The sequence below is a fragment of the Gymnoscopelus braueri genome (assembly GCF_963280865.1).
Source record: "Gymnoscopelus braueri genome assembly, chromosome: 4".
Taxonomy (NCBI): domain Eukaryota; kingdom Metazoa; phylum Chordata; class Actinopteri; order Myctophiformes; family Myctophidae; genus Gymnoscopelus; species Gymnoscopelus braueri.
In genome coordinates, this window is record NC_137605.1 from 3,859,643 (window position 1) to 3,883,461 (window position 23,819).

Here is a 23,819-nt window from a genome sequence, read left to right on the forward strand (position 1 = left end):
GGTCACAGTAGACTGGTACATGTCTGCTTATTGTCACGCAATGAGAGAGAAAGTAAAGTAAATGAAGCTCTTCACACGCTACACTAGCCTGGTAAACCCTCCCTCCAGAAATCTCATTTGTATTTCACTCCTGAAATAAAATACAAATGAGATTTCTGGAGGGAGGGTTTACCAGGCTAACGCTACACCTCCTATTTGTCACGTTGTGAAATCATCAGGAGGAGGGGGGGGGGGGGGCTGGGCACTTTAACCCCTATAGGGGAGAGTGGGGTCCAACGACGCACCCTTTTCTATTTCCCTCCCTGCACAGAGATTACTTAATTTCATGTAACCATACTTTTTTGTGAACAAGAGACACTTGTCCTCTCCCATTACCCGCAGTCCGTTTTAATTTTAGTGAAACGAGTCGAACGCAATCGGTAAGTAAAGTGACGTTGCGCTACTCTCCGCACACGGCCGCCAGTCGGGACGAACGGTGCATACACGGGGGGCGGACGGCGCGGTCGGATGAAATGTCCTATAACAAGCACAAACGTTACATTTCTGGCATCTAACTCTCATTGATGCTTCAGTAGAACCCTACGAGCAAATGACCATGCTGATAGTCAAATAAATGTATCATGTTAATGTCCCCTCTGTCTGTTTCCTCAACTTTGTGTTTTACACATGCACCGTTCGTCCCTCCCTGTCCGTAATGCATCGAGTGGCTTAATGCGCCGTTCGTCCCTCCCTGCCCTCCCCGGATGTTTTGCTAGCTAGCACAAAAGCTAATGAATATTTTTCAATGGAACCTTCACTGAGAGTTAGCCCACAGATTAGCCTAACAGACAAAATCCATTTACAATCGGCACCAAATAAACACAGCAGTACAAATGGAAAACACTCAAATAGGGTATTTTTTACTACAGTGTGGAAATACACAAAAGTGGCTTCAACTCTGCCAATTTTGATCAGAACTGGGAAAAAAAATCGTGTCTGATGTTTTCGACCGAAGACGAAGAGGGTGACGTCGCCGGATGTGACGAATTTTGAGTGTAGCATGAAAAAAGGTCCGTGTTGCAACCGTCCCTGCGCGTCGTTCGTCCCGGTTCTACCCTATACATCAGCCATTTTAGAACACATCTTGACCCAGGGGGTCCACAGCATAAGCAGTCAACACAGCATCACAATAATTCTAACCGCTTTATTTATCCATTTATAAGTTGACTATTCAAAAATATATTTTCAAAAATATTTTTTTGAAAGATATAAAAAAAATTGAAAATGTTGAATAATATACATTATTTTTTTAACACAAATGTTATCTTCTGGGGGTCCCTAGCACAACACATTTTCAGATGGCGGTCCGCTGCCAAATGTATATCAATTTGACATGAACAAGTTTGAGAACCACTGACATAAACGACTTCAAAGAACATTCTGATGATATATAACCTTACAAAACCTGACACAGCATTTTGTTTTCATGACCAACCTTGTGTTGGAAAGAAGATCCAAAACATGTATTGATCACTTTTTCATAAATGCTTGATTCAGTGACAACTGAGCTATGAAAATAAGAGTTACCCTGAAAATGATTTTGTTGAAGAAATGAATAGGCATTGGGACACATCCTAGAGAGTATGCATGTAGAAGCTGCATTATCCACAGAACAGTTAATCAAACTAATCAATTTAATTGATAATCAATAATTGATGTGTTTATAAAATCATTGATTAATAATGAATCCCTGTTTTGGGCGTGTCAATTGTATATGTATAAAAAAAAGAGACTCGTCTGCCAAATCTGCCATAACAACTAATAGCGTAGCAGGTTATCAAACTTAGTTCTAACTGAGGATTAATATTATACAATGAATGGACAGAAGGAAAAATCAACCCAAATGTGTAGAGTGTGTATGTGAACTTGGAAAGACGGTTTCTGACAAACCACAAATCATGTGACTAGACTCCTTCTCACAGGAAAAGGGAGAAGACAAAACTGAAATCTCAGCCATAAAATGTATGATTGTGTACCATAGTATATGAATCAGCATTTTAAATGCAAGCGCAGTGATGGTGAAGAAAAGGAACTTGGAAAAGACACTTTCGGACAAACCTCAAAATCACTCAGTCTAGACTTTTCCAGCCCATACATGAGAAAGAAAGAAGGAACTGAAATCTCAACTATGAAACTGGATCAAGTGCTCTCCTCTGTATATTAAGTCCCATGAATCATATTTGCATTATTATCTGATGTGCATAACACTTTATTCAATGTTTATCTTTCTTACCCTTGATATTAAGCTATATCATTTTCTGTTTAGTTTTTTTTGTTCTTAAATCACTGAGAGAGAGAGAGAGAGAGAGAGAGAGAGAGAGAGAGAGAGAGAGAGAGGAGAGAGAGAGAGAGAGAGAGAGAGAGAGAGAAGAGAGAGAGAGAGAGAGAGAGAGAGAGAGAGAGAGAGAGAGAGAGAGAGAGAGAGAGAGAGATTCCAGGGACCATGGGCATTTCATCATCACAGACGATTCTTGAAACTGTTGCAGGACCCTTACTATAAAGTCCCATAGGGCCCTGTCCATCTTGAATGAGCCACGTATTCCACGTATCCTCTGGGCCTCAGGTACTTGCCGATATTGCCTGTTCATAAAACATATCTTTAAATGTGAAGTCTTTTGGTGGTTAATCTTCTGAAATGCAGGGTCAGACTCTGGAACAGTGGGTCTCAGTTGGCCAGTGTTCTAGGGGGCCCCCCTGACCTTTGGGCCCCTGGGCCCGTACAGAGATCCAGCTCTGATAGGACCAGATCCTATGTCATCCTGCTCTCTTTCCATCTGTCCATCCGATTGGTTCGGGGCTTCCAACATGGTGGCCAATCACCCACAGCACCTTCCCAGCTACCGCACGCACGCACGCACGCACGCACGCAACGCACGCACGCACGCACGCACGCAACGCACGCACGCCGCACGCACGCACGCACGCACGCACGCACGCACGCACGCACGCACGCACGCACGCACGCACGTTTCAGTTTCCCTAATCATGAAATCTTTAATAATTATTCTTAAAACAGGAACTTGTGGGACAAAAGCCATCACCTTCTAGTTCCGTTACAGTTTGCATCTGAGCACATGAACAGGATGCTACATGCCTCAAAGACCTTCAGGGCAATAAAACGTACAACTCATGCCAAGCTGTTTGTAGATTGTCATCTTTCAACAGCATTCAACCTGTTTGTGGAATCACTCTTAAATACTGGGTTGTTGTTTGGATCCTTTCCAACAGAAAACACCATGTGGGTGAAATGAGTTCATCAGGGGAGCTGATGTGAACGACCAGGAATGTGTCTTTATGCAAGTACTAGTCTGTCCATAAATACGTTTTACTTACTCTTACTTTGCTTGAGTATGCCAATGTTTCAATACTATACTTTTACTCCTCTACATCTCAGAGGCAAATATTGTACTTTTTACTACATTTTAGGGTTGCCAACCGTCCCTTGAAACACGGAATCGTCCCGTACAGTATTTGTCACTTTGAACTGATTAGGGACAGACTTTGTTCCTTATTGTAATCTATGAATCACAGAGTTAAGCTCTATTTTATACTATTCCAAAAAAGCCGATCTACAAGCGCATAATGTGTCACATTGCAACACGTTATACGCTTGTGGATGACCTATTATTGAAGTTAGATTTTGAACCAAAACCCAAAAAAAAAAAAAAATTAATGGGACTTTCATAATGACTTCTTTTACATTTGGTACTTAAATATATCTAATGCCAATACTTATGTACTTTTACTCAAGTAAAATCTGAGTACTAATCCGAGTACTTCTTCCACTACTGCAAGCATGAACACGCAACACACACACGGAGACCAAACAATGTTTCCAGCCACATCGTGGCGAGCAGGGCTTTGGTTACACTCAGCTGAGTGCCTCTCAGGTGAGCTCTATTCAAACACATAGCTGTGTCCTGTACTCTCACCTCTGCTTTTGTACGACTGTTGGAGACACTTTGATAACTGAATAATATCCATGGAGTTTGTGGATGTCTCACTTATCGAAACAATCTCCTACATGATGATGAATCAATTCATGAGCCTGAGGTTGATTTTTTTTTGTCTCATGATGTTCCTAAACTCATTCTACCGATGTCTCTCTCATTAGATGTGGTTGAAACAATACTATTAGCTTAATAAACAGGTAACACACCTGTACCTTTGATGGCTCAATCCATGTGTTAATCCACACTGTCCCACTCATTTGTTAATGCTTATTATGAAGCCTCAGTTTGAATACTCCTGCAGGCATGGACATGTTCCTGTAGCTTCCCTTCAAACCACAACGTTTAAACACATACTGTAGGATATCGCTGCTGTCGGGCAGAAACCTCTTATCTCCACGTTTGAACTTTTAGTGGGTTTTTTTCCCCGTAAATGAACGCCTTACTTGATGATACTACAGCGTCACACAGAATAGCAGATCCACAAGTTCCAAACACGGCGCGAAGCGACGCATTTTTTTTGAGCTTGTAGATCTGCTACTTTTGATACTTTTTTTATTTGAATCCTGAAAAGTCTACAGTTTCTGTATAAGGTGAGGTTTTCACCCGACAGAGACATGTATTGTGTAACGGGAGCATGATTGTCTAACAAAATGGTCAAAGTCAAAAACTATAATCCACATTGGACAAATGCAGTACCAAAAGTAAAAGTACTCATTGTGCAGAATGTTCCATTTCACACGTTTTCAAATGTATACAAATCTTTTGAAAATAGCAGATCCACAAGCTCACAATGCGTCTTATCGCAACGCATTGTGAGCTTGTAGATCGGCTATTTTCGAATAGACAAAATATATATAGACCTTAAGTGGTTAATGTATGTTTAGAAATAGAAAATCTAAATCTAAAAAGTAACTAAAGTTTTCAAATAATTGTAGTGGAGTAAAAGTACAACATTTGCCTCTGAGATGTAGCGGAGTAGAAGTAAAAGTATTGAAAATTGGAAATACTCCATTTTACTCAAGTACAGTACTTGAGTAAATGTACTTTACACCAGCTGACAAATGCCACATATAACCACACTGACTCCCAGACGCCACGCCTCCTTCACAGACGTACAGTATTAGAAGCTGTAACCCTGGTTAACCCACGCAGACCCACGTCTGAACCTCAGACAGGGAAATGAGAGAAAGATCAACACGATGCATCTGCTCACAGGAATCCTTATTATCCCCTGGATTACGCTCGTCACCAAAGGTCAGTGATTTGTATTAATGCCTTCGTCTTTTGGGGTTTCATTTTTTTTTTCTTTTTTCATTTATCTTTCTTTCGTTGTCTTATTTCCGTGCAGATTTTGCAACGTATACCTTTTAATCTATATCATAATGTTTATTATGACTTTAATATTATTATTATTATTATTATTATTATTATTATTATTATTACCCTTATTATTATTATTATTATTATTATTATTATTATTGTATAAACAATAATAGATGATTGTCACAATAATGATGATAACAACTTAATTTGTTAAACGCTTTTCCAAACAGAAGTTTCAAAGGGTTTTTGCAAGTTAAAAAGAGCAATCAACAAAGCTAAATCCGAAAACATTAATAGTCAAACAGATAAAAGAAGTTATTAAATTAGAGCTCATTGGAAAATTACCTGAAGAAAAACACTCCCCCCCCCCTGTAATTAAGGGGGGGGGGAGTATTATATGTATTTAACCTTTGAAGGAAATCTAGCTTATATGAAATGAAATGTAAAAGCAAAAATAAATACATAAGACATGGTGGGCAGTGTTTTCAGGGGCCCACTGTTCCAGTTACCCCAGCCAGTAGTGATGCTTTTCTCTCTCTCTCTCTCTCTCTCTCTCTCTCTCTCTCTCTCTCTCTCTCTCTCTCTCTCTCTCTCTCTCTCTCTCTCTCTCTCTCTCTCTCTCTCTCTCTCTCTCTTCTTGCCAAACCTGGCATGCAACAGGCTGTAATGAGCGTGATTTGTTAGCAAGTAAAGGAAATAAGGCACCTGGTAGAATCAGTGTTGCCAGGTCTGCTTATTATAAGCAATGTTGGGCTTATTTGGTTGCTTCTGTTGGGCTCATTTTCATAGACGTGGTCGCTTTTTCACTCACAGAATCTGGCAACACTATAATATAATATATATATATATATTATATATATATATATATATATATATATATATATATATATATATATATATATTTTGTCTTTAGTTTGCAAAAAGTCATTAAAACTATGTAAATATTTATTTTTGTACTTTGTATTAACGTTATCGAGGTATTCAGCAACGTTATCGAATATCGCATGCTTTCCAAATATCGTGCAGGCTTACTATGGACCACATCCAATACGTCCAATAGTGGTGCCATCACTCAAGCTACTCAAAAGATCTGACGTATTGTCAGATGTCCAGCTTAACATCACGTAGCCATGCCCTCGTCTCTGGTCCTAGGTGGAAGAGGCAGGCTTATGTGGGTGGTCCGTATAGGAAACAGGTGGTAATGATACGTTTAGCAGTCTGCTCATCCTCGCCACACCGCCATCAAGCCCCACTCATTGATGATTTGAAACATTCAACCCCAGGGTTCAGCGTCAGTGTGTTGTTTACTCACTGATACAACGGAGCACACCTGTGTGTGTGTGTGTGTGTGTGTGTGTGTGTGTGTGTGTGTGTATGTGACGTGTGTGTGTGTGTGTGTGTGTGTGTGTGTGTGTGTGTGTGTGTGTGTGTTAGAGAGACAGACAGACAGACAGACAGACAGACAGACAGACAGAGGCTGTGTGTGTGTGTGTGTGTGTGTGTGTGTGTGTGTGTGTGTGTGTGTGTGTGTGTGTGTGTGTGTGTGTGTGTGTGTGTGTGTGTGTGTGTGTGTGTGTGTGTGGCTTTAAAAGCAGTGATAAGGAACATGGGAAGAGGTCTACTGTAGGAGGAGATGAGTTTCAGTTTATACATACCACCAATATGATTCATGATATAAGAGCAGCTATCTGCACATACAAACAACGTTCACTGGAGCAGTGGAAGCTCTGTTTTGTTGTGGGTTACGTGGTACTCGTGTTGTTGTGGAGTATTTCCTATAACAAAGAATAGATAGCCTACAGTAGTTTCATTGCTGTAACTTGCTATCTGGAATGTGATGCTGTTGCTGCAGGGTGAACTATGGTATCATGGATGTCTTATAGCCCCCCCCCATCCAAAATCCCCTCCAGCCGCTACTGGACACTTCAGTATGTGGAATAACAAAATATCAAATATCAAAACCTCACAAAGAACTAGCTACGACTTAATATGCCCATGGTTGTGTACATTTAAAACCAGCCCTGACAGGACTACATACAGGACAACGTCCAGGATGTAATGATTTGCATTTGACATTAGTGATTTCACTGCACCATCCACACAGGATAAACATACAGTATTACTCCTTAGAAGTGATCAGGCTCGAGGGCACAGTTGGGGCAGTCGGTAGCGCTGTCACCTCACAGCTAGAAGGTCCTGGGTTCGATTCCCGCCGGGGACGCTGCGGGCGCTGGGGGCGTGTCTTCTCCTCGGTGTCATCATCGCCCATACCCTAGGTGGGGTTGGTGAAAGGGCCTACTCTGTGTGGAGTTAGCATGTTCTCCCCGTGTCTCTCAGGGTAGTTAATACCCTCACAAAAACATGTAGTAATCCTGGTCACTATACTGCCTCCCCCATGATGACAGCCGGGGCGCCTGATGGAGGGGAAGGGAACTGGTTGGAATAACGTGTTCCTTCCACGCGCTACGTCTAACCAGTCCAAGTCCTAACCTACCCTACCCCCCTACCCCCCCCCCCCTCTCTCTTTCTTCTTTTGTACATATTTTTCACTCTTCATACCAGTAACTTGTAAACTGATTGTATGACATTCTGTATAGTAGTGTGTATATCTGTCTGTCTCTTATATGTCATCATGATTTGTGTGCATGGGGATCTCATCTTAAACAAGCTTAGTGCTTAATGAGTTTTCCAGTTTAGTAGACCTTGTATTGTGAATTTGTACTTCCATGTACTGTTATGTACTGTCATGTACTGTTCTCATGTCTTACTAAATAAAGTACATCAATCAATCAATCAAGGCATGAGCACGGCCCTGGCCTCCCTAGGCTGGTGAGGGGAGTGTAGCGCCCAGGATCCCTTAGAAAATTGGCACCGGGTGAAAAATAAGGGTTACAAAATCGTGGGATAAAAATTATAGTAAAACAAAAAAAATAAGTGATCAGGGTTTTACTTCTATTTCCACACAAACACCTCTAGTGTCAACATGATCCACAGTGAGGCTGGTTGATGCTACAACAAGTTCAGTTTGATAAATCAGACGGTGGTAAAATGATGAAAAGTTAAACTACACATGCTCCTAATACACATGCATTGTGGAATGTGTTTAAGGTTTACATTAGTTTTCTATTGTAACCTGACTCTATTTGATCTCCTGTCTTAGGCTATGCCTTGGTCTGTTACGGGTGCCATCCAGAGATGGGCCAAACAGGAGAGCCCTCGGACTGCAATAATTGTGAATTAATTTCATGTGATGAACAGCAGAAGTGTGCCGCACTAACAGTCAAGTTGGGTATGTGATAGAGGTATAACCTCAGCATTTCATTTTTGTGATATAAAACTCAGTACACATTTCAGTGGTTCCCAAACTGGGTTCAGAGGACCCGCAGGGGTCCTTGAGGGGTTCCCAGGGGATCCCCAGCAAAATAAGTTAATATGGCATGAAAATCTATTTCATATAAATGTATGGCTGTTCGGTGGACAACTAAAAACTAAGGAGTTTAACTGACTTAAAGGGATAGTTCACCCAAAAAAGGACTCTATCAATTACACACGCAATGAAGCCTTGAATTCATAGAGATGTTTTTGTTTTTGTCGCATTCCTGAGCCAATAATTTGATGACCGACGGAAAGATGTTAATGTCTCCTACCGGAGCCACCACTGGTCATCAAATTATTGACTCAGGAATGCGACAAAAACGTGACATTGCTGGTTGGACAACAGTGACTGTTAGGTTAGTTAACACACAACAGAGTCATAGACATGACAGCAATGGTAATAAAACAAATCACACTCAATGTTTTGGGGGGTTTTTTTCGGCCTAATTTTCGGCCAAGAATGTTCCTTTGGTCCTAAAAAGCTAGTTGATTCATATATATATCGCATATCAATATTTCACCTAAGAACAGTGAAAAGCTTTTTTTTTTTTATGGATTTTGGCATATGTCTTTAAGTACATGTACTCAAGAACTGTACTTAAGTACAATTTTGAGGTATTTGCACTTGACTCTCGAGTATTTACAATTTCTAATACTTTTACTTCTACTCCAGTAACTCCACTATATCTCAGAGGCAAATATTGTACTTTTACTCCACTACAATTATTTGAAAAGTAGTTATTAGTTACTTTGTAGATTTCGATTATAATTATAAAACATACAGTAACCATGTGAAAATAGCAGATCTACAAGCGCAAGGCATTGTGAGCTTGTAGATCTCCTATTTTCCACCACTGGAGGCTGGTAGAGTGTGTTGTTACTATTGTTTTATAGTAGTTTTCTGATTTGCCCAGCCAACATTATCAAGCAGGCTACGCGGGCGCGTCTTCATTCCTGTTTTCATGCACTGCATGTGCTGGCTGCAGTTTACTTTGTTGTTGATTTTTTGTTTGTTTTACCCCCAAACACTCTTTGAGGGGTATGGAGCTCAATGGTGCAACCCGAAAGTGGACCTCTTCTCTTCCGGTTTAAAAAGTGCCCAAAATGCTCCGAAACTTTGCGCACCCCCCCTAAGTGGTGGTCTGACAACAAATGCAACACAACAGGAAGTGGATTTATCACTTCCGGTTTTGAAAAGTGCCCGTCCAAAACTTCGCCTACCTCCCCTAAATAGGGATCTGCAAACAATTGCGTCACATCTGGAAGTGGATTTATTCACTTCCGGTTTTCCGAAACTTCGCCTACTCCCCCTAAATGGGGGACTGCGAACAAATATATAATGGTCAGTTTTTGCGTCAGACCTTCAGAAGTGGGTGAAACAAGCACTCGAAACCATTTCAGTAATTGTTTATATATTTAAAAAAATGTCAAACATTGTTTAGATGCTCCTTTTTTCCTTACATTTTTAGTTTTTTTATTTTCCTTTTTTACATTTTGGTTTATTTTTTATTGATGTTACAATTATTTTTTTGCTGCTTTTTTCATTTTCCACCAAAATGGACCACCCAAAAACCTGTTAATAGCACCATTGTGGCCATTTGGAGTCGATTCGGGGTAATTTGTAGTGACACTATTTTCAGTCCTCAGCCAACTCCAGGCACACTTAAATTTTCGTAGGAAATTTGTTTCTAGTTAATACATATTTATCCTTGCAAAATTCGATTGACCATAACTGCCGCACTTTTTACACTACCCCGCCAATATATACATCAAAATGTGCGGCTTGGCCGGGAATGAGCTGTGAAATGTGCCCGGAAATACATGTCCGTTATGCGTTACCATTGCGACGTTATTCGCAAAAAACTATGAAACCCCACCCCTTTTGGCCACACGCGGCGCGCAAAATGCTACTCCTCCCACACGGTTTACATGTCCCTGGCAATGTATACATCAAAACGTGCGTAACGACCGGGCCAACTAGGCTATTACTTTTATTGCCGCTTCGCGTTACCACGGCAACGTAATCGGCAAAACCACGTAGCCACGCCCCCTTTTAGTCCCCCATTCAAACCCGTGTTAAAAAATAAACCTTTACAGATCCGGTTCAGAGTGCAGGTTGCACTGTTTAACACTTTGAGATCCGGGTCCATTTCAATGTAAAAGGTTCATAACAAAGGCCACCTAGAAGAGGATGATGATGAAGGCTGTTTTTTTAGAATGAGTCTGAATGTGGGACTGAAAAGGGGGCGCGGCTACGTGGTTTTGCCAATTACGTCGCCGTGGTAACGCGAAGCGGCGAGAAAAGTAAGCGGTAAGTGGGCCGGTCGTTCCGCACGTTTTGATGTATACATTGACACTGACGTGTAAACCGTGTGGGAGGAGTAGCATTTTGCGCGGCGCGTGCGGCCAAAAGGGGCGGGGTTTAGTTGTTTTTTGCGAATAACGTCGCAATGGTAACGCGTAACAGCAAAAAACCTCCGAGCACACGATTCCCGACCAAGCCGCACCTTTTGATGTATATATTGTGGCGGTAGTGTAAACCGTGCGGCAGTTACGGAGCGACAAACTTTTGTTGCGTGAAATAAACTTGGATTATTAAATATGACGGATCTCAATAAGTGTTTTGCCATTACATGGCAGGCACACTTAACTAAAGTTTTCAAATAATTGTAATGGAGTAAAAGTACAATATTTGCCTCTGAGATATAGTGGAGTAAGTAAAAGTATTGGAAATACTCGAGTCAAGTGCAAGTACCTCAAAATTATGCTTAAAGGGATACTTCACTCTCGGGCCGGGGACACATTTTAAAAAAATATTAAAAATAAATGAAAAAAGTTATGGAAAATTCATGGCCCCCTCACGACACGCAGTGTCCTACTAAAGTATCCCTTTAAGTACAGTTCTTGAGTACATGTACTTAAAGACGTATTCCAAAATCCATTTGAAAAAAAATATTTTCACTTTTCTCAGGTCAAATATTGATATGCGATTAATTGTGATTCATTAATTACAAAGCTTCTAATTAATTAGATTATTTTTTTTAATCGAGTCCCAGCCCTAATACAAACAGATTGTTATGTAAAACTGTCATCTAGTATGACTAAGACATTATCTTGTTTGATTTCAGAAGCAAAAGACGAATGTTCTAAGTACTGCATCGACGCAGATGAACCATGTGGGTCAGTGAACATGGGAGTGAACTATTACAGAGAAGACTGCTGCAGCACTGACAAATGCAATCATAATTTCACCCAACGTAAGTATCTGTACCGTGTGTTGTGTAGGGCTGCAACAGTTAATCAAACTAAAAGATTTTATTTGATTAAAGATTGGGTCTATAATGCATTATAATCACATTTATAATTTTTTATTTTATTTGTTTATTTAGACAGGACAGAGCATATTAATGAACGTCACATGAACGTAAATACACCGGATTTAGCAAAGATGCTAATTTTCATCCGCAGTCCTCACACAAAACATAAAAACAGCATAATGCATTATAATGTGCTTATAAGACATTATAACACTTGTTATAAATGTTTATAATCATGTATGACTACTTATAACCACGTATATATTTTTTACAATATTATAAGTGCTGGATGCATTATAAGCTCTATGGAACAGCACATTTTCTACCTTAAATTAGCTAGTTATAAAGTGTCTTTGTTATAGGTTGTTATGCATAATTATAAACATTCATAACGAGTGTAATTCCTTACAAGCGCATTATAATTATTACATAATTAAAACAATTAATTTTATCAAATGAATGGGCATTTGGGCATGTCATTATACGTAAGTGAAAAGTTTGGAAACATTTTTTTTTTTAACTTTACGAATGTTTTTTTTTCTGTACACAAGTTTTGATTGATGGAATACTTTATTTAGAAGGTTGCAGAGAAAAAGCACATGGAAGTACAGTTAACAATAGAAGGTCAATTAAAATGGATCGTCCATGAAAGCCGCAATGGCTTTGAGCATGTTCAATATGAACTTGATGTACCTTTACAGCTCCTCCCAACGGCCTGGAGTGCTACACTTGCAAAGACAACGACTGCACCAACGTTCTACAATGTACTGGGGATCAGGATCACTGCATCAATGGAACAGGTAATAAACATATCGTTTAAAATGTATATGACTGTCTTCTCTCGCTCAGGTGGCGCATTGGTAAAGTCACTGCCCACCACCACGGAGGTTCTGGGTTCGAATCCACCGTGGTACAGTACGTCCGGCTTTGTTGTCTAGAGCAGTGATACTCAAACCCGCGGGCCACTTCCGGCCCACGGCACAATTTTGACTGGCCCACCAATCAATCAATCAAAAAAATATATTAGGGCTGGGACTCGATTAAAAATAATAATCTAATTAATTAGAGGCTTTGTAGTTAATTAATCTAAATTAATCGCATTTTAATCGCATATCAATATTTGACCAGAACAGTGAGAACCACTTTTTTTCAAATGGATTTTGGTACACGAGTGAATCAATGAATAGTGAGTACATAAGCTTAGGCAACAAAACATTGTTTATTTTGTTCTATCAAGATGGTACTTAACCAAACCAACAGATCAGTGCAATTATTGCCATAAAGTGCAGCAACTTTAGGATACATTTCAGAGATTCAGGTAGAGCCTATATACGTTCAAGGACCTTCTGTAAACTCAACACTTCCAACCTATTATTATTATTTTTTTAAGTAAAACACAATACTTTCAAGTAAATCAGAACAGTGGAAACCCTGACCATTAGAAAATATCTCTCTGTTGCTTCAGAGGACATAACAGTCTTTGTTGATTTACCAACAGTCCAACAAATCTAATCAACTCAGAAACTCTCTGAATAAGGCCAGCATAATAAACAGTTCAACATAAAGTTCCACTTGTACCATTTAAAATGGTAAAATAAAATAAAAAAGTGCCAGTGATTGACCTCAATCCCTCCTATTCCTCCAATATCCTGACAATATCTCTGTTGCAAAAAATAGCCCATAACCGATCAACATTTTAGTGACAACAAGCCCATTGGCCTCAGGATACCTCTCAGCCTACTTCCCTGCTTCTTCTCTTTCAGCCAGTTGCTGAGACAAACTAGCCTGCCCTGTTCACATTTTCAGAGCTCAAGGCTGCCCTTTTCTTTTGAACAATGTTACCTGCCAGTGAGAAAAGTCTCTCACAAGGGACAGAAGTGGCAGGGCTGCCCAGATACTTGCGTGCCAGGGTAGAAAGCTGTGGATGGGCCCCTGCATGAGTGGACCACCAGTGCAGTGGGCAGTCTGTCTCACTGATGGTGGGCTCTGCTCTGTAGCGTCTCAGAGCCATGTTGGGCCCCTCTTCATCCTCTGATTCAGAGTCTGAATTAAACAGCAGGAGGCTCCTCTTCCTTGCTGGCTCCTCTGTGGGTTCTGGAGTGGCTCTGCCGGGTTCTTCTCGCAGCAGTGCCTCAGCTGGTCCACACCCCTTCTCGCTCTCCTCTTGGTAGACACTTTAGGTCCTTAAAGCACGGGTCGAGTGCTGTAGCCACCGTGAGCCATCCATGGTTGAGTGTATCTTTGAGTTGAGACAGGTCATTTGTGAAGGCAGCCTTGAACCTCACCACGTAGGCTGGGTCGTCATCTGAGACCTCCATGATGTGGGTCAGGTGGCGGAGAGAAGGTAACACCACAGAGCATGAGACATAAGTCTCACCCCCAAGGAGCTCAGTCACGTATATGCAGTGGATAGTTTAGGAAAGTGATTTAATTATTGGACCAATTAATAGTAGATTCAAATTGCATATATATATTAAAAAAAAAACAGTAGCAATTTTATACTATAGTCATAGTGATATCGATATTCAGTACTTACAATTTTGGAAAAGCAATTTAATTTATATTGCACTATCACTATTCACAAAGCTTTTCAAGGGACAGTAACGCGTAATGAATCCCATTAATAAAACAGTTGGTGGGTGTTTACCTGCATGGTTCAAGGAGGGTCTCCAGCCTCTGCGGTTTGTCCCACTCTGCTGTAGTCAACATGGTTAGCTTATGCTTCTGTTTGGCTAGAGTAGCCTTCACAGCCTCTTGGTTCTTCAACAGACGAGAGATCATAAACAGTGTTGAATTCCACCTTGTGGACACGTCCTGTATCAGTGGCTCTTTTTCTTGTCCATTTTCTTTTTGCTCCTGGTGCAGTTCCTCTGTGTTTAAGGGGCTGTGTTTAAAGTGCCCCACTATCTTGCGACATTTTGCCAATGTGGCTGTAAACCCACTGTCACCAAGGCAAACAGTGATGGTCCTCTGCAACACGTGAGCAACACACGGCATGTGCTGGAATCTGAGCTTTCTCATTGCAGCAATCATGGTTCGGGCACTGTCTGTTCCGATTGTGGTGACCTTTTGTGTGACTTCCCAGGCCTCTGCCACAGATTCAAAATCCTCTGCCACGTTTTCAGCAAAGAGATTGGTGGTTGTCTTCTGGATGGTCAAGGCAAATGACTGAAGACGCCACTTGGTGTCAATAAAGTGTGCCGTCACACCGAGGTAATTTGAATTGCTTACCGAGGTCCAATGATCCCCAGTCAGAGCAACATATTCGGCTTCCTCCTTAAATTATTCTTTGCTGTTTTTTCAGTCTCATAAAGCTGCTGGATTCTTTTTGACATTGTCTTTCTGCATGGCAGCTCATATGTTGTGTCAGACGACGCAATCTGCAGCACCTTTTGCAGCCCTTGATCTTCTACCACCGCAAGTGGTCTACAGTCGATTGCAATCCAGTGAGCCAGAGAGTTTGTTATTTTTTCAGACGTGGACTTACTCATCCTGGCTCTGAAACTACTCATCTGGTCGAGTGTGGGTTGGGTGTGGGTTGTTGTACTCTGACTTGTTTTATTAACGTTACCTTCCACACTAGCTGCAACATGTTTTGCCTTAATGTGACACCGAAGGCTTGACGAGCTGCGGTGATATGCAAATTCTTTTTTGCATAATTTGCACACAACCGTGTTTTTATCCACGCTTCCATCCGTCCGTTTTTTAAAACAACATTTCCCATCCACGGGGCCAATCAAAGTGGTCTCATTGGCGTCTTCATTCATGTTTCACTTTCATGCACTGTGTTGACTGGAGTTTGTTGTTGTGTGAGACCATGCACGTTCAGTTGGTGCACCGGGATAATCGGTCTGTCTGAAACTCGTCCCGTGAGAAACGTTCCGCGGTGCAAAAATAAGTGCGATTAAAATGCGTACATTTTTTTTACGCAATATTTTTTCTGTAATTAATTGATCGAAATTAACGCGATAAAGTCCCGGACCTAAAATATATATATATATATATATATATATATATATATATATATATATATATATACATATATAAATTATATATATACTTTTATTATTTTTTTGGGACAGAATGAAGTTATTATCTTAACCTTAATTACATACTATTACATGAATAATCATCCAGGAAGGCAAAACTGTGTGCATTCATTCAACGCAGCGGAACCATGAAGCGGAACGTCAAGTCACCTCGGACTCACCTGCCTGACCCCATTCAGAGCAGCAGCAAAGATGAGCCTCAGCAAGCCCCGAAAAGCAGATGCAGAGAACCGACACTTTAACCCAAAATTGACGAATGCTTTCGCTTTCATTTTACCATGTCATGCCAATTCAATACCACTATGTTTAATTTGCCAGAAAACAGTGTCAGTTGTTAAAGGAGAATACCGGACAAATTAAGTGTTGTCTTTGATGTCTCGTTACTCACCTATCGACGTGAAAAGTGGCGTTCTTTTTTTCCATAGATTCCCCTGTCGTCATTTTTTAAACCCCCTCCGTTGTCATAATGGGAGCGCGTGGGTTAGGGAGATTCGTCTATTATAACAACTCGCAACTCGTGTTGCTAGGTTCTGGAAACAAGCAACCAGTGTTAAGTCGTTCGCCATTAACGGTGGCCTAGCAGGAAATTTCAGCGCATGTTTGACTATCATGAGACTCCACAATGACTAGCAGTAGAGAAAAAAACAACTTTGCATTGGTTATAATAGACGAATCTCCCTAACCCACGCGCTCCCATTATGACAACGGAGGGGGTTTAAAAAATGACGACAGGGGAATCTATGGAAAAAAAGAACGCCACTTTTCACGTCGATAGGTGAGTAACGAGACATCAAAGACAACACATAATTTGTCCGGTATTCTCCTTTAAGATCAACAATATAAGGCGCCAATGAAAGATAGAAGTCATCAAGTATCATTAAAGGGACAATGCAACCCCAAAATGAAATGTTTCCATCGATTAGTCACCCCATGGAGACTTGAATTCAGGATATGGTTTTGTTTCTGTCGCATTTTTAAGCCAATAATTTGATGACCGGCAGCGGTTCCGGTAGGAGACACAAAGAGTCTCCTTTGTGTCTACTACTGGAACCACTGCCTACCGGTCCGCTGGTCATCAATTTTTTTGGCAACCAATGGAAGTGGAGTCCTCTGTTCTCTGATTCAAACTTGACCTTCAAGGTTATGGCAATCTCCAAAGTATCATCAAATGAATGGGCAACCTCAACTTAGTTGTAAAGAACTCCTTAAATGTTTTTCTGCAGTATTTAGTTCCAAAATGATATGTTTTTAACATTTAGACCCAGTGGACTGGCGGCCATCTTGGATTTGACCTCTCAGAGGTGAAATCTGACTTACCTCCCTCGTTATGGTATTTACTAACTATGCTGAAAGTTTCACGCTTCTTACAAAAACTGCACTATTCTATTGCCAAAACGCTCTACTACAAGGAAGTTTGGACATTAACCCATTTAAGCAACCACTTAAACCCTTATTTTATACTTTGGCTATTCAAGAATAGCAGATCTACAAGCTCATAGCGTGGCACCGACTGCCACTCTATGAGCTTGTAGATCTGCTATTTTAGAAATGAAAATGTGTGCAAATCTTTGAATATATATTTTTAAAGCGAAAATTTTTAACTCAAATATTTGCTTCTGGGGGGGGGGGGGGGGGGGTCCCTGGAGCAAAATATTTTGAGATGGGGGTCGGCGGCCAAATTCATATGGTTTTGGGGTTCCTTCACATGAAATAGTCTGAGATCCACTGATATAGCAACATACCGTTTTTTCAAATCTTATATATATATATTTAAAGCGAACATTTATAAACTCAAATCTTTGTTTCTGGGGGTCCCTGGAACTGAGATGGGGGTCCGTGTCAAATACATGTAATTTTTGGTGGTCCTTGGAAAAAAAAAACTTTGAGCACCACTGATATAGAAACAATAGTTTTTCATAAACTGTAGAATCGGCCTCAGGTCTTAATGGGTTAAATTATGAATGGAGCAGCCATGACTGTTTTATGTATTTGTGTTCACAGTGAAAATTGGAGGCGTGGTGCTGACAGGGAAGGGCTGTGCCTCTGAGGACATGTGTGTAGATCTAAATGGAGCAACCTGCTGTAAAGAGAGCTGGTGCAACGGTGAGAGTAAGTAAAACATTGTGGTTGTTCTTCATACCTTTGGTAGGATTATCTCTATACTTTGGGTTCATCAACTTTAGCGGAATTAGTTTTCTGCGCAGGCTCCATCATTTTGTTGTATTTCTTTCAGGAAGGGAGAAGAGGGAAAAGGAAGGGGGATAGGGAGTGGGAGAGCATGGAGGAAAATCAAACATTAGGGACATTTCACTTTCAAAACAACTTTTGGTCACTGTATCATCTACTCAGGCTTTTGTGAGCCCCCCAGACAGTTTATAAGTTGCTCGATTCAGTATTTAGATATTAGATATTCATTTTATCAGACACGCCCCCTTCCTATACAAACCCATTGTATCTTCAAACTCCATTTTAACCATGTTAGATTCATCAAAAACACCCGTCCTTGGTTCTGGTGACTCATACCGTACCCCTAATATGCAAGGGGGCCGTGTTTTTTCAATTGCTTTTTTCATTTATTTTTTATATATTTTTTGGAAAATGAAAATAATAAAATACAATAAAGAAATAAAATAAAATAAATGGGAAAACAAATCAGAAAAACACAGCCCCCTCGCGCATTAGGAGGGCAGGGTGAGTCACCAGAACCAAAGACGGGTGTTTTCGATGAATCTAACATGGTTAAAATGGAGTTTGAAGTTACAATGGGTTTGTATAGGAAGGGGGCGTGTCTGATAAAATGAATATCTAATGTCTAAATACTGAATCGAGCAACTTAAAAACTGTCTGGGGGGCTCACAAAGGCCTGAGTAGACGATAAAATGACCAAAAGTTTTTTTGAAAGTGAAATATCCCTTTAAGAGCTTGTCGCGAGCTCGCAGATCCGCGGTTTATTTTATTTCTGCGTTGGCGTTGGGGGGACAGTTAATGTGGTGCGCTCACGAGAGAACGGTCGGGGAGCGCCCGTTTGTAGCGCGGGCGGCAACATCGAAGCCTCCCGCTCGCTTCGCCACGCGCCCGCCGGTAGTTCTTTTGAGGTATGATGATCTTGTACTTTATTCATTCCCAAAGTAGAAATTCACATTTATTCATTTTGCAGCCTTTTTTGTCACTGCTCTGTAACACTGCTTGCGTAGGGGCTTGATGGAATCCTTTAGGAGTTTTCTCGAAAGTATTTTCTGAGGGAACATCGGTAATATCACCAACGTAGAGGTTGCAGTATTTAAACTGCCATAAAAAAGGCCATATCCATTTTTAGTGCATGTAATGCATGACACTATACTGCAAAACATAGAGCTAGATGTTGGTTTAACAGCAAACACATGAATATGCCTTGCATGCTTAACTGCAGGGCTTACAAGCATGGATACTGTACATACACATGAAATCAAATCATTTTAGAAATCATCACAAAACACACAGATGACCACTGCACAGCACATAGGGCTTAAAGGACAGAGGCACACAAAGCTATACTGTATAAGTTATCTAAACGCTATTTAGACTATTTTGGTTTGTGTATTTATTTTTATTTAATGTTGATGCTTAGGTAAAATGATAAACTATAGTCTGACTATAGTCAATCACAACAGCATCAGCGTGCTACGCACACACGCACACACACACACGCGCGCGCACACACACACACACACACACACACACACACACACACACACACACACACACACACACACACACACACACACACACACACACACACACACACACACACACACACACACACACACACACACACACACACACACACACACACACACACACACACACACAGAGTTCATTATCATTGACAGCCCAGACAGACAGACAGACAGACAGACAGACAGACAGACAGACAGACAGACAGACGGGTACAACAGGTACACTGACAACAGGGTACTCCACAACCGGGTGGGGCATACATTCACAACTTGCATCATTCCCAAGCAGACTGTTGCCCAACAGTAGAAGCCTATTAACAATAATATACAAGCCTATACATACAATAAGCCTGTAAATACAATAAGGTTGTAGTATGACATTGATGACTATAATGGTTTGCTCATGTCATTAGTTGTGTGATCTGACTGCTCTGCAAATACAAATAAAAGCCTTTTCCTTTATTTACATACACTGGTGTGATACCTTACTACATGTTTGTTAATCTTTGTTTTTGCAATATCAGTACCCCACAGTACCCCAGACCCCCCTGGAGACCAACGGGCTCGGTGGACTCTGTTGTTGTTGCTGGTGCCACTACTGGCTGTCGTTGTGATTGTGATCGCCTTCAGGTACCAGTGGTGAGTACTACCACTTTAGATGGATAGGATCACCTCTAGATACAACGTACTATTATATTGGACTGATTACATCTAGATTACAATCACTGAGCAACTCTCCATACAAATGAACAAACAACTGTTAGGCCTGAAAAACAACTCGTATCGATTCAGCAACACACGAACCACTTTATGACAGAAATATCACGTCATTGTAGTTAAAGCAAAGATCTAGTCCTGATGTGTAGAGTCACCTCACACTAACAACAATGAAAACAATAAACAGAACATGTAAGGGTGTGGAATTATTAGACCAATCAAAAACATACAAGACAGTGTGTGTGTTGGTTTGAAGATGATGGATCCTGTATACAGCGCTGATCCAGGATCCACCGCTGACGGAGGTGAATGACTCCACCATTTTCTACAAATACATAGCCACACAAATGCATAACAATTTAAATGTCATTGTTATTGATTATTGTCCTCTTGGTGAAATGTGTCCTCTGCATTTAACCCAGCGTCAGGAGCGGTGAGAACCAACGGTGAGGACCATGTAGCCCTCGAGGACCAGTTATTCCAGTTATGATGCCAGTATCTTGCTCAAGAGCACCGGTATAGCCTACTGTAGGAGTATCCATCCAGCAAACAAGGGAACATTCAAACTCCACACAGAAAGGCCACCATGCACTACTGGGGTTTGAACCTCTTGCTGTGAGGTTCAAATAGGCTAAACACTGGGCCATCCTGTTAAAATAATACAAAGGTTCTTAAACGTTTTAATTTCAACATCCCCTGTGACTCAGAGTTACAGGGTCCATTAGGAACCCGCTCAAGGAAACCTGAGGGTCCCTGCCTGGACCCCACTTTGAAAACCACTAGACTAATGTTATTACAGATTTTGACCTGCTGAAAGCTACTATCATTCATATTGTGACAAATGCACATTATATTATTATGTTTATCTGCTTGATCTATGGGTGTTATGTTATACGAGTGATATGTAACATCTGCTTTACTAATATGCACGTTATTGTATCTGATTTGATATGTAACATGTTGGACACTATGAGATAAATGGACACTTCCTATTCACTGATTCTAGTGTCTCTTCTACATTATATATCAACTAACTGTTCATGTTGAACTGTATGTTTATGTTTTTTCAAAGTATGTGAAATAAAGTAAATAAATGAATAAAGCTTTATTTTCAGAACGATGTGTGCTTCAGTTTGTTCATAATGTTGTGATCATCCTTGTATGAACGTTCTTTGAATCTGAACAAGGTGCTGAACAACTGTCATGTATTATGTATTTATAATAGCAGCACAGTTGTCCCTCTAACTGACCGACCGACGTGTCGGTGTCCGCCACGGCGGGGTCGGTCTCCGCCAGGCCAGAGTCGGCGGAGTCGGTCTCCGCCAGGAAGGAGTCGGCGGAGTCGGTCTCCGGCCCGCCACGGCGGGGTCGGTCTCCGACCGACTCCGCCGTGGCAACCCGCCAAGTCGGTTTGGGATAGCGCTGTCTCTCATTGTTGAAATATTAGACCTTTACCTTATTTCTGACCATTTCCCAAAGCTCACATTTAGTTCTTAATAGAGCGTCGCAGTTCCCGCCCACTTCCTGGTTTTTCCTGGTGCCGGAAGAAAAAACTCAATGCACTTTTCCCATTGACATTTGCAAAAATATTAATATTAATATTAATTTAAGCCTCGAATCAAGCCATCATGACATGACATGAATCATGACCATAAAACGTTTTTTTCAGTGATTTTTTTAAATTTTATATTTAATTATATGATATACTATATTTAATAAATACCCTTGTTTTGCCGTTTAAAAAATAAATAAATCACAGAATCAAACGTTTTATGGTCATGATTCATGTGATGTCATGATGGCTTGATTCGAGGCTTACATTAATAGATATAAATATTTTTGGAAATGTCAATGGGAAAAATGCATTGAGTTTTTTCTTCCGGCACCCGGAGGGGGCGGGAACTGCGATGCTCTATACATGTTGGGAGAAAATAGCCAACTTAACATTGAAGTGACCAGACTTCTCAGTTGCCCACTCTTTGGGTTATGTGTACTGTACATACATGACATATAAAACCTGAGGCCCACTTTGCCACAGGGCCCAGTTCTAGTTTTGAAATACATAGAGAAACAAGTCCTGCATTATAAACAGTAGCTTTGCTGTGTTAGTGTAGAACAAGGACATTTTGAAAGTGTCATAATGACATTTTGATTACATAAACCCTGAGCAAAACAGCATTCACAAATGCACATGTGGGAACTGTCTATTTAGTTCAACCACACGTTTATTGTAGTTTATTATAGTTTATTGTAGTTTATTATAGTTTATTGTAGTTTATTATAGTTTATTGTAGTTTATTATAGTTTATCGTAGTTGTTCTCTGGCACAGCTGAAAGTTATGTAACTAAGAAATATGCTGTATAGCTCGAGACTTAAAGGAGTAGGTCACCCAAACATTTGGAGAGAGAGAGAGAGAGAGAGAGAGAGAGAGAGAGAGAGAGAGAGAGAGAGAGAGAGAGAGAGAGAGAGAGAGAGAGAGAGAGAGAGAGAGAGAGAGAGAGGATCAACATCTCAAAGGTAACTGTAGAAGGTCTCAATAGTGCTCAATAGTAGGTGGATGTAGCAGAGCTAAATCCACCAGATTTAGCACAGATTTAGAATGCCAATTTCAGCCAATCAGGAGAGAATACCCATTCATCAGCTTTGATTCTATAGTGTTCCAGTTCTAATTGTGTCTCCTCATTTATTTGTGTTCCATCACATCCAATTTCACTTGTTTATCAGGTATCCTGAATAAGTGTTCTGTGTGCAGCCATGCATTACTGTCCACAGCAGGAATAATACAGCCTCTTTCTTATGTATGTATTTATTTATGTATAAATCATTTTGTCCGTAGAAGTCATTTAAAATGTACAACCTCTTCAGGTTTATGTGACTTTATTATTTTCTGTTTCTTCAGCCTTTCCATTTTGGACCAGCTCTTCAACAACGACAACGAGAAGAAGTTTCCTCCAGAATACATCCTCCCTCACACATATAAAGACATGCAGGTCAGTGATTAGCCTGCAGAGGGCAGCGTGGTTAAATACACTAGTAGGTTGCTATACAGACAGTGCATTGCATGCATTCTCTCTTTCTCTCTAATATGTACTGTATGTGTCAACACAAGTAGACAACTATGTAATGTAGAGAAATGGAAAGACAGTAGGCTACGCTGAACTAAACCAGTGTTATACTACAGTATTTACACTCCTTTAAATTGATGGCCCACTCTCATCTCAAACATAAAAGTCACTGCCACTGTTTACTGTAGTATTTTACCAAAATCCGCCTAACTTTTATTTTGCTTGGAAACCAGACAAATCTGCCAGTGCAAAAAAATTATAATA

General features: G+C 40.6%; 1 protein-coding gene across 2 annotated transcripts in view; it reads left to right on the forward strand.

Moving 5' to 3' along the window:
- The first annotated feature begins 4,972 nt into the window (after positions 1-4,972).
- Positions 4,973-23,819, forward strand: part of LOC308083139 (uncharacterized protein) — a 61,414-nt gene continuing 42,567 nt past the window's right edge. Inside the window, exons 1-7 of one of the 2 annotated variants that reach the window (XM_080425301.1) lie at positions 4,973-5,246; positions 8,476-8,604; positions 11,819-11,947; positions 12,709-12,807; positions 18,058-18,165; positions 20,297-20,411; positions 23,390-23,480. In XM_080425301.1, the coding sequence (XP_080281427.1) occupies positions 5,192-5,246; positions 8,476-8,604; positions 11,819-11,947; positions 12,709-12,807; positions 18,058-18,165; positions 20,297-20,411; positions 23,390-23,480 (726 nt within the window). In that variant the 5' untranslated portion in view covers positions 4,973-5,191. The remainder of the gene's footprint in view (positions 5,247-8,475; positions 8,605-11,818; positions 11,948-12,708; positions 12,808-18,057; positions 18,166-20,296; positions 20,412-23,389; positions 23,481-23,819) is intronic. The other variant, XM_080425300.1, reaches the window with a different exon arrangement.